Genomic DNA, 12,413 nt, shown 5'->3' with positions numbered 1-12,413 from the left:
TGTGATTAAATTACGATCCTAGTCTTTAATTTCTCTCACTAACTTTATGAAGTCATATTTTAAAGCTAAATATGTCGAATTTGGAATCATAAAAAATGATCTGTGTCAAAGTCGCTGTCTTCGTTGTAATTGTAGAGTTCTGAAGGTCTATTCAAATGATTCCATTCATTAGAATAACATCACAGTGTTCTATTAATTGTATGAATACGATTCTGTGGTGATGCCCTCTTTGTCATCATGTATGAAATGATATTGTTCTGATGGAATTTGTTAGATTAGACTTTTGTTTTTATGTTGTGTTGTTTTCTCAAGTGCGAAAAAGGGCCGGGTGGCGCAGTGGTTAAGGGCGCTGTACTGCAGCGCCAGCTGTGCCATCAGAGTCCCTGGGTTCGCGCCCAGGCGTAACCGGCCGCGACCGGGAGGTCCTTGGGGCGACGCACAATTGGCCTAGCGTCGCCCGGGTTAGGGAGGGCTTGGTCGGTGGGGGTGTCCTTGTCTCATCGCGCACCAGCGACTCCTGTGGCGGGCTGGGCGCAGTGTACGCTAACCAAGGTGGCCAGGTGCACGCACGGTGTTTCCTCCGGCGCATTGGTGCGGCTGGCTTCCGGGTTGGATGTGCGCTGTGTTAAAGAAGCAGCGGCTTGGTTGGTTGTGTATCGGAGGACGCATGACTTTCAACCTTCGTCTCTCCCGAGCCCGTACGGGAGTTGTAGCGATGAGACAAGATAGTAGCTACTACAACAATTGGATACTACGAAATTGGGGAGAAAAAGGGGTAATTTTTAAAAAAAAATAAAATAAATAAATAAAAAATACAATAAAAAAAAAATTGGAAACGTTCTTTTTCTATCAAGTCATTGGTTTTCCCCAAATGTATTGGGTGAACGACTACATTTTCTTGATCAACTCAATAAAACCCTTTGATCATTAAATAAAATAAATAAAAACATGTAAAAGAAACTGGTGTCACACTTCACTGCGCCCTTTAAAATAAGGACAAAACATTTCCACTAGGCGGCAATACAACCCTTATCCAAAATGAATGGAATTCCAGGACATTCCTTCAGGTGGCCTCAAAGGATGCGCTGTGTGTACACTAAATCAGGGAGGTACTATATATATATATATATATATATATATATATAATGTAAATATATATATATATATATATATATTATATATATATGTATATGTATGTGTTTTTATGAATATCGCGAGCAGCAACCGAATAAAAACATTTTGAATAACATAGACTACCTACAGTAAAAAAAGAGGAGATCTTCATTCTAATAATGTCAACTTTCTTTTTTCAATCCTAATATTGAGCAAATTACACTCATTGAAGCCAATTACATTCATTGGAGTATCTGACATAGGCTTTGAAAAAGCATGTTTTGCCATGGCTAAACTTCGTTTAACCATCAAAACTGCAGCTCTTACCGAAAATGTGTTTGGAATGACCTTTCCAGCTATTAGGCTATATTAGAGTTTACACTTCCTCCAATGATTATGTGGGTAGGTCAAAATAATGAAAAAACGATCTCCCAAATCTATTCATTTTAAAAATGTTGATTTGCCTACTTCTCCTTGCTATTACCATTCAGCTGGTGATAAGACAAGATATGTGATAAAAACGTGAGGTGGGGTCTCCCTGGGTCGCCGGTTTGCCTGGGAGGGGGTCCCTAAATTACTAAATGTAAACTACACCTTTACCATAGCGCCAAATAAGCGCAGGTTGACGTTAATTAGGATGAGTCCTGTCCTGGAGACAGAACGGACGGAGTGAGTTCTGATAGATGGGCCAGCTGAAAAGTCAAAATTGGCTGTATTGTACAAAGTCTTGAAAACAAAAATATTTGTTTGGTCATGATTTAAGGGCTAGGCATTGGGGTTAGCGGTTTGGTTAAGGTTAGGGTTAAAGTTAGGGTAAGGTTTAAAATCAGATGTCATGACTTTGTGGCTGTGCCATCTATTGACCACTCTGCGGTGCTGCCTCCAGAATAAGATAAGATTCATGATAAAAAACGCTAAACTGCCAACCAAGCGCAGACTGATATATCGAAGATGTTCTATTATATTGATAAGAAAGTAAAGTGACCGCTCCAACAATAGAAAATGCATGTCCTAAAGATGGAGGAAGGCGGGAGGAGGCGAGATCACGTGGGACCATTCCAATGAGAGGGTAGATACGCGTGTGATTAGGCAGAACTCCGAAATAGAATAACTGTTTTCAAAGTTGCCGAAATGCCACGTGCGTCCATTTATATCAGTGCATTCGTAATAACCTAACCATTACGAAACTTATGTTCGATCAAATAAGGCTCCTGTAGCAAATTAGCAATTCCATTTTTTATTGACCAAATCCGACACTCTCATTGGCCATAAAATAATAACCTCACTTCGTGGTCTTATTTTCGTGGAAAGATTTTGGGCGGAGTAAACCCTCTCGCTTCATCTCTTCCTCTCTGGCTATACCTGAAGTTTTGAGGACTCTTCTGGAATTTGGGATTTTATGTGGATTTTCTGTGAATACTGAGTGGACCCAATTGATCTCTTCTATATTATTGAGGATTAATCTTTAATTTATTAACCATTTATTTAGTGAAATGGCAAACGCGGGGATACAGCTCCTTGGATTCGTCTTGTCTTTTCTTGGCTTCATCGGGTTGATAGCATCCACGATCATGGCCGAGTGGAAACTGTCATCCTATGCTGGGGACAACATCATAACGGCGCAAGCCATGTACGAGGGGCTTTGGAAGTCTTGTGTGTCACAGAGCACTGGTCAAATCCAGTGTAAAGTGTACGATTCACTGCTCCAACTAACGGGTAATTTATTACTTGAATTTATTTTTCATGCTTTACAGTACTATAAAAACAACTATAAACGACTTATCAATACTTTTTTCATGGTTCAAAACGTAGTACCAGAAGGCCTATAAATTAATCCACATCTGTAAAGTGTTCATAAAATACTTGATACTACTCCACTGTTGGAGCTAGGAACACAAGCATTTCACTACACCCGCAATAACATCTGCTAAATATGTGTATGTGACCAATAAAATGTGATTTGAAATAAATTAATCTGATCCATTTACCTTTGAAAAAAATACATTAACCTACAATAGATTAAGTGAGGTTTAACAACCTATCCCCCAATGCTACAGAAGATCTCATGCATGTACAGACAAGCCTTGAGAATGCCAAGGATAATCATCATGCCTGCTCCCCGTGGTAACAGATGAAAACACCTGAACTCCATCTACACTAGGTTTAAAACCCAACCCCATTGTGCACCATTGTCTGATACAATTGAAATCTGAAGTCCATATTAATTCAAAATCCAATGTCTTAACAATTGTTTGAAGAATGTTTTAATAAAGCAATAATGCAGTATAGTATATTGCCAATATACCACGGCTAAGGGCTGTTTTTATGCACAACACAACACGGAACGCCTGGATACATTCCTTAGCCGTGGTATATTGGCATTATATCACAAACACCTGAGGTGCCTTATTGCTATTATAAACTGGATACCAACGTAATTAGAGCAGTAAAAATACATGTTTTGTCATATCCGTGGTTTACAGTCTGATATACCATGGCTTTCAGCCTATCAGCATTCACGGCTGGAACCACCCAGTTTATAATATACATTCAGCATTTTCCTCGTCAATTGAACCTGCATTTTTTTTTACATTCAAGGTGATGAAAGCTATAATACATTTGCATTCCTGCCCAATTATCCCTTTTCTATTATAATTTTATTAACTCTGAATACATTGAGAATATAATATTCTCTAGGCAATCTGACGTTATTCAGGAGCTAGGCTATATGTAGGCCCTATGACGTATGTAATAACATGTAATGGCACAGTAATGACATAATCATTAAAGCTCAAATATGAAATTCTATGATTGATTGATTGTGTCTTCTGGCCTTTCTCTTGCTCCCAGGGATGGTGCAGGGCACACGAGGTCTCATGGTGGGTGCCATCCTGTTGGCTGGCATTGCGATCCTAGTGGCCATGGTGGGCATGAAGTGTACCACCTGTCTGGCTGAGGACCAGGAGAAGAAGGACAAAGTTGCCCTGACTGGAGGAATCGTCATCATTATCGCAGGTGGGGGTTTATAGTCCACACAGTGCCATGCAATAGATCTTTATTCATCTATTTGCATGAATATTGTTCTTCTTCTTTTGTTTGTTGCTGAAACAGTTCCGACTTGACACACCAAAGAAAGTGTTATACAAAGGTGTTGACTAAAGAAAAAACACACTGGAAGTCATGCTAACTAGTAGTTAGTACCTCACCCACATGTTTAAACATGATGTCATGTTTCCTCTGCCTACCCTGTAATTTCATACTGCATTGCAAGCCCACATTTTTTTTCAACCAGATTCTTTCTACATAAATATCTATTGATGATTTTTCCTATGATGTTGTCCTCCTGTCACATAGGTCTGTGTGCTCTGGTGGGGACTTCCTGGTACGGGAACAGAATAGCAAAGGAATTCTACGACCCCTTCACTCCTACAAATTCCAGGTGTGCTGTCATCATCATTTTGACAGGGGACTAGGAAGGCTTTGTTTGTCTTTGGGGAGAATCATAACCAAGCTGGGTTTTGCGTAAATTATGCAATATATTACGATTGTGTGAATATTATAGATACGCAATATTTCATGTTTGCAGTTGTGCCTCTATACATAACTTACCATAATCAATGTTTAGTTCTTGATTGATATTGTTATTGAAATGTCTATCTGCAGGTATGAGTTTGGCAAGGCCCTGTTCGTAGGTTGGGGCTCTGCTTGCTTCACCATCATAGGTGGAGCCTTCCTCTGTTGCAACTGCTCCAGTGAAGGCTCAGGAAAGTCCTCCCGCTACCCCCCGAACCGCTCCGCTGCCCCACCAGGCAGAGACTACGTCTAGAGCCTGGGGATATCCAGGAGACCAGGGTCGTGTTCATTAGGGTAGACGTTTCAAAATGTTGTGCAATGGAAATTGAAAGCAAGCCTTTACTTACTGGTCAGGTAGTGCCTTCCCGTTTCACTCCATTTAAGTCCGTTTTCCTCTGTTTTGTGCTGAACATGACCCACCTCCATCCAGTCACTCTCTATTCTGGGTACAGGACTGCCTAGGGTCAAAGCTGGGGTTATTTTTGTTGATTTGATGGTTGGTTTGGTTTGATTCATGATTTCTGTTATTTTCATTTCTGGTTGTTTTACTGTGAGACACTCCACTAGCAAGCAATATATCCATGATGCATACATACAGTACTCTATTACTATTTTCACACTATCGATTCAACCCAAACTGCACTGTGCTGGCTCTGATGATGTTTTCTTTTCACACCGTTCATGATTCCAGCAACTATGGTGGATGCGTAACGAGGACAGCACTGTTCAGCTCGGCCCCACTTAGTTCGGCTCAGTAGTGTGAAAATAGTATTTGTGTGTAGTTTGAGATGTACAGTGCATTCGGAAAGTATTTAGACCCCTTGACTTTTTCCACGTTTTGTGACATTACAGACTTATTCTAAAATTGATTAAATTGCCCCCCTCCCCTCAGATGACCATGCTAGATTACGGAGACATTATTTATATATCGGCAGGTAAGGGTGCTCTCGAGCAGCTAGATGTTTTTTACCATTCGGCCATCAGATTTGCCACCAATGCTCCTTATAGGACACATCACTGCACTCTATTCTCCTCTGTAAACTAGTCATCTCTGTATACCCGTCGCAAGACCTACTCGTTGATGCTTATTTACAAAACCCTCTTAGGCCTCACTCCCCCCTATCTGAGATATCTACTGCAGCCCTCATCTTCCACATTCAACACCCATTCTGATTCACCCATTCTGACTCACATTCTGTTAAAGGTCCCCAAAGCACACACATCCCTGGGTCGCTCGTCTTTTCAGTTTGCTTCAGATAGTGACTGGAACGAGCTGCAACAAACACTCAAACTGGACAGTTTTATTTCCATCTCTTCATTCAAAGACTCAATCATGGACACTCTTACTGACAGTTGTGGCTGCTTCGTGTGATGTATTGTTGTCTCACCTTCCTGCCCTTTGTGCTGTTGTCTGGGCCCAATAATGTTCGTACCATGTTGTGCTGCTGCCATGTTGTGTTGCTACCATGCTGTTGACATGTTGTGTTGCTATCATGCTGTGTTTTCATGTGTTGCTGCCATGCTATGTTGTTGTCGTAGGTCTCGCTTTATGTAGTGTTGTGGTGTCTCTCCTGTCGTGATGTGTGTTTTGACCTATATTAAAAATAAATTAAAAAGTATAATTAAATCCCAGCCCCCGTCCACGCTGGATGCCTTTTGCCTTCCGGTAGGCCGTCATTGTAAATAAGAATATGTTCTTAACGGACTTGCCTAGTTAAATAAAGGTTAAATAAAAAGTTCTGTCAGGTTGGATGGGGAGTGTTGCTGCACAGCTACTGTCAGGTCTCTCCAGAGATGTTCAATCAAGTTCATGTCCAGGCTCGGGCTGGGCCACTCAAGGACATTCATTGGAAGGTAAACCTTCGCCCCAGTCTGAGGTGCTGACCGCTCTGGAGCAGGTTTTCATCAAGGATCTCTCTGTACTTTGCTCCATTCATCTTTCCCTAAATCCTGACTAGTCTCCCAGTCCCTGCTGCTGACAAACGTCCCCACAGTATGATGCTGCCACCACCATGCTTCACCGTTGGGATGGTGACAGGTTAACTCCAGACGTGACGCTTGGGATTCAGGCCAAAGAGTTAAATCGTGGTTTCATCAGACCAGAGCATCTTGTTTCTCATGGTCTGAGCCCTTCTCCCCCGATTGCTCAGTTTGGCCTGGCAGCCAGCTCTAGGAAGAGTCTTGGTGGTTCCAAACTTCTTCCATTTAAGAATAATGGAGGCTACTGTGTTCTTGGGGACCTTCAATGCTGCAGAATTTTTTGGGGTACCCTTCACCAGAACTGTGCCTCAACACAATCCTCTCTCGCAGTTCTACAGACAATTCTTTTGACCTCATGGCTTGGTTTTTTTGCTCGGACATGCTCTGCCAACTGTGGGACCTTGTATAGACAGGAGCCTTTCCAAATCATGTCAAATCAATTGAATTTACCACAGGTGGACTCCAATCAAGTTGTAGAAAACTCTCAAGGATGATCAATGGAAACAGGATGCACCTGAGCTCAATTTCTCATAGCAAAGGGTCTGATTACTTATGTAAATAAGATATCTGTTTTTACTTTTGTTACATTTGCAAACATTTCTAAAAACCTGTTTCCGCTTTGTCATTATGGGGTATTGTGTGTAGATTGCTGAGGATTTTGGGGGGATTTTAATCCATAAAAAGCGGTAACGTAACAAAATGTGGAAAAGGGGTCTGAATACTTTCCGAATTCACTGTAGCTTGCTAATGCTGTGAGCAGTATCTTCTCAAAAATGCACTGAAATACAGTGGCGTAAAGTACTTAAGTAAAAAATACTTTGAAGTACTACTTAAGTCGTTTTTTGGGGTATCTGTACTTTACTATTTATATTTTTGACAACTTTTACTTCACTACATTCCTAAAGAAAATAATGTACTTTGAACTCCATATAGACACCCAAAAGTACTCGTTACATTTTTTATGCTTGGCGTGACAGGAAAATGGTCCAATTCACACACTTATCAAGAGAAAATCCCTGGTCATCCTACTGCCTCTGCTCAGGCGGACTCACTAAACACAAATGCTTCTGAGTGTTGGGGTGTGCCTCTAGCTATCCAAACAAATAAAACATAAATAAAGTTTAGCCATTTAGTTTGCTTAATATAATCAATTTGAAATTATTTATACTTTTACTTCTGATACTTAATAAGGTTTAATTCCAAATACTTTTAGACTTTTACTCAACTAGTATTTTACTGGGTGGCTTACTTCAGTCATTTTCTATTAAGGTATCTTTACTTTCACTCAAGTATGACAAATGGATACTTTTTCTACCACTGCTGAAATATAAATGTGATTTATTTTACTGTGCATTTGTGGGTTAGAATATTACAAACAAATAAATAGGATTGGGTGGTTACTATACTCTTATGCAATTGTTTTAATGTAAGAGTTTACCTAAATAGTTTTGTTTACATTGTATTTTCTGAGCTGCATCAAATTATATCCCATTTTTTTAAACCAGATTTTGTTAAGTTCTGTGTGATAATAGACAAATAAACCTTGCTGTTGTTTTTAAAGGTAAGTGTTTTTATTTTATTTAGAGGTCAGATATTATGAAAGGCATATTTAGAGATTGTGTAACACGGTAACTAAATTAGATCTATAGTTCTCTCCTGTCTCCCGTTAGCTCCTGCGTTTTATTTGGAAAAGGGAGTTGTCTCGACTTGATTTGTGCGGATATACCTTGTGCCTGCAGTAACACGCCTCTGAGGGTCTTTAGAACATTCGAGATGAATTTCTAGAAAATAATTTATATTTAAAAATCACCATTGAATTTTCAATAGATATGAACATGAATATCCCACTCTCAATTATGTTGACAATATTCATGTTTATTTAACTGTATCCAAATGTAGACTAAAACTAGTGAAATAAAGAATAAACATTCTCATCCTTGATGTTCCAACAGGCGAAACCTTTACTCCTCTCCAAGGAAATCACAGGTAACTTTCTTCCAGATACTGTCTTTAGAATGGGTTTCAGTACAGTGGTTGGTTTCAGTAAACAATCCTCAGCGGTAAAACGTGTAACCCCAGGGTTAGGATTTCACGGCACGCCCAGTCATCCTAACAGAGCCAAGATGCTGGGGAGTGACTAAATCAAAAGGTATTCTTCATATCTCCAACAACCTGCCTTTACATGTTCCTGGAACCTTCTCTCTGCTGGGAGAGGGAGTTGTCCTCTGAATTCAGCCGCAGCCATCCAACATCACCTCTATTCAGCATATCCACCCATGTTAGAATTCAATCCACTGACACAACTTTACTTATGAATGTTAGAGCAGGTAATTATAGTTAAATAACTAAAGTGATATAAAAAAAAGAGATGGTTGTGATTTTTCTATTGAAATAATGCCGGGTATGTTCTTAGCACTATCGCTAGGCTGGTGTTTAAAACCTGAGTTGAGTTTTCCAGTTGCAGCTGTGCCTCTTTAACTGTCCAGTACAACAGTATAGGACTATAAAGCAAGCGCACATGACCTCCTGGATCTGAAGGGGGTCACAAGAACAGATCAGGTTGGCTATCGACTGATCCAGAAACAGTGCCTAGCTCCAGGGCCCTAGCTCCTATGTACTTCTCAGAGGTCTGAAAAAGTTGGATAGGTATGAGCCATTTGTTATCTTTAACCTGATAGGTGGAATGCTAGCCATATTCCTCAAACCCATCTACACTTTTAAATCAACTAAGGTGCTTGGGGGCTGCTGCTAGAGGCAAAGGTTTTCTCTGTTGCACTGATTCCTTAGCAGACAGCACCACCCTCTGGTGCCACCTATAATTTATGTTTAGTATTGTACTAGATGTTCATTGTTCATCAGGAAAAATGGGACATATATCCTTGGGAGATCAAAGAAGTTATACTGTAAAGGCCAGTAAGACTGAGGGCATCATTCCAGGGTTTATATCATGAAAACCATGTAGCAACCCAATCAATCTCTCTCTCTCACGAATAAGCATTCATAAACAACTTATACGATTTTATTACATTCATAAAAATGTATGAAGCATTCAGAAACATTCATAAATATGTATTAGCATACATTTCATAAATACTTATTCATGTAAAGGATTATAAAGTGTCAATAATTGATACGTTAGAAAACTCCCATACCGTGATAACGGCAAAGCAATCTCCAAAGAAAACGCCATTACCTACCTGACCATGCCTGCCGCCACAGAGATGCTGTATGTACAACCAGGAATTGCCTTGCAGGTAAAAGACCACTAGAGGACAGCAGAGATCCAAGTTAGGTGATTGGATCACACGCCCCTCCTGTGGCGATAAGAGCTACTAGAGATAATTGTGTTGAGTATTTATCGTCTTGGGCATTTAAACAAGTGATCCCAGAAGGCTAAACAGAAAGGTCTAGCTGGGGAGATAAGCAGGATGAACAAAGTGTGCTAATTGACGACTCTCTCCGAGCAAAATTATCTGAGTTTAGTAACAGTAATTCATTCACATTAGTAGGTTATTTTCTTACACTTGGGGTCAATTTAATTTCAAGATATGACTGTAATCGTTCCATGACTTGTATTGATAGTAGCGAAAAAGGCATTTAGACTGACGAAATGCATTCACACAGCAGCACGTAACACAAGGCATGGTAGCCTACCCACGTTAGCATAAATGTATCAGACCTGGATTACATCCATCTTCTACTAATGCAATCACTCTACTGGTCGAGAGCTGTGCTGCTGTGCAGTTCGCAAATGCAGACATTTCAAATGCATGGCAAAGTGTGTCTGGTATGTGTCAAACCTAAATGACAAATGGAAATCCATTGCATCATCAACAGCCCTGTTGCCATGCCATTTTATAGACGCACTCGAAATAGTACAGATGTAGGCTCAGCAGGAAAATTAGGTTTAATAGGAGGTGTAAAAAGTCTTCTAACGTTTGTAATTTACACTTGAAAAATGTCAGACTTGATTTGCCCTAACGATAATGCATCAACCACTTCAAAAAAATGATGTGTGAGGCACTCATTAGATTTATATCTAAATTCGACAAGGTTTCGGACACAGATTTTGTCCTTTCTCCTTGCTTTTGAATGAAGCTATACCTGTTCACTGTATCATAAAGACTTTGAACAAGTATAGCTTCATTCAAAAGCAAGGAGAAAGGACTAACTCTGTCAGAAAACTTTGTTGAATTTAGATTTAAATCTAATGGGTGCCTCACACATCAAGCGTTTTTCTTATCAAAGACACACACAGCTCTGATTCATTCATGTGTGACGGAGCTTTGGAACATTTAAATAATTTCATCCTATTACCCTCAAGCGTGAATTAGCACAGACAACCATAGACATATAATGTTTACCACTCATATTGCCAGGGTTAGAGGTTTCAAGCCTGTTCTGTTCATTCTATTTCTATGTGGACAACTGTGTCACGCGGGGCCATGAGATGAGAAATAGATTCCTCTGAATTACATCCAGACCATAGAACCCCGCTGCCCATCCCTTCTCTTTGCCAAAAGATAATCTATGCTTCGCAGTCTGTGTGAGATACCATAATTTAGCTCAAAGAGATCGTCTCAGGGAACTGTTTGTTCAATGTGAGTAGCCTAAAGAGGCCATTGGTGCATTCGCAGACAGCAGTTTATCGACTGTTTGAACGACTTCTTTGGAAAGAGACAAAAGAAGGAATGCTGTATTTCTTGAAGTAAATGATTTTTTACGTTTCCAATAAGATTCTTGTGAATTCAAGATACTTAGACAAATAATGAGATGAGAATGGCAAAGGCTTGTACTGTACCATCATGACTTCAGTAAGACATTCATTAGTTCATTAGTTAAAACAGACTAAGATACTATTTTTGACTGTAGGGCTAGAGGCCATGTATACTCCAAATCCATTGCACAAGCCATTATGTAAATTAACCCATATTACGTCTGATCCTCGCCTGTTGCCATACACCTGCCACTGAGCTTACCTGAAACTGAGCCGCCAAGGAGTTCAGCATTTCTTAAGCTCTCCACAGCAGCAGACTCCCTGAAGAAGAATCTGTGGTGACGCTGCTTCTGGATTAACACTTTAAAGTCTGATGATCCGAGCTTCACGGACTGTTCGTATTCCTCAACACTCACCTAACGTGACCTCTAATGAAAACTTCACACGTGACTGGAAAACCAGAGAGTGTTGGCATTTAGGCTAAAGAGTATCTGGGACCACTAAGGGTTAACCGGTTCACCGGTACACCAGAGAGATTTGGCATTAAGTCCAGAGTCCATGGGTTAAACCAGGCAGAAACACCTGTTAGGAATCTCTCTTTGACAAGAAGTGAGATTAGTTCACATTAGTGTACTAGTTGATTAGTGTCTCGTGCCGCCAATCGTCATCACGGACCAAGGATTGTAAATCAAGTGACTGACCCATAACAATAACACTGGGATGGCACAGAAGCTAAGAGGAGAGAGCTGGCCACTGGTATGCCTGATCAGAACGGTAATAATTACCAGTATCTCTGCTTCGTTGAGCCCACATGGTTTTGACTAATTTACTAATTAACTAACTGACTAATTGACCTTCGGGTGATGATACAGTATGTCACCAGCACATACACAGCTAACAGCAGCATTTTCATTATCGAAAAGTTACATACAGAAACTGTATTTTCACAAATTAAATTGTAGGTGACATCACCTGTTATGGTCCATTGCAGTTTGTAATAGTAATAGTAATGGTAACTCACTGCAAAGCC

At 40.2% G+C, this 12,413-nt stretch overlaps 1 protein-coding gene across 1 annotated transcript; it reads left to right on the top strand.

Moving 5' to 3' along the window:
* Nucleotides 1–2,227: 2,227 nt before the first annotated feature.
* Nucleotides 2,228–8,226, top strand: LOC139375891 (claudin 1). The gene is made up of 4 exons (XM_071117837.1): nucleotides 2,228–2,829; nucleotides 3,964–4,128; nucleotides 4,468–4,552; nucleotides 4,777–8,226. The coding sequence occupies exons 1-4, from the start codon at nucleotides 2,607–2,609 to the stop codon at nucleotides 4,937–4,939; spliced, it is 636 nt and encodes a 211-aa protein (XP_070973938.1). The 5' UTR covers nucleotides 2,228–2,606; the 3' UTR covers nucleotides 4,940–8,226.
* Nucleotides 8,227–12,413: the final 4,187 nt, after the last annotated feature.

This window comes from Oncorhynchus clarkii, chromosome 20 (genome assembly GCF_045791955.1).
Source record: "Oncorhynchus clarkii lewisi isolate Uvic-CL-2024 chromosome 20, UVic_Ocla_1.0, whole genome shotgun sequence".
In the NCBI taxonomy this organism is placed as follows: domain Eukaryota; kingdom Metazoa; phylum Chordata; class Actinopteri; order Salmoniformes; family Salmonidae; genus Oncorhynchus; species Oncorhynchus clarkii.
Note: the sequence above shows the minus strand (reverse complement) of the source record. Positions and strands in the feature narration are given on the sequence as shown.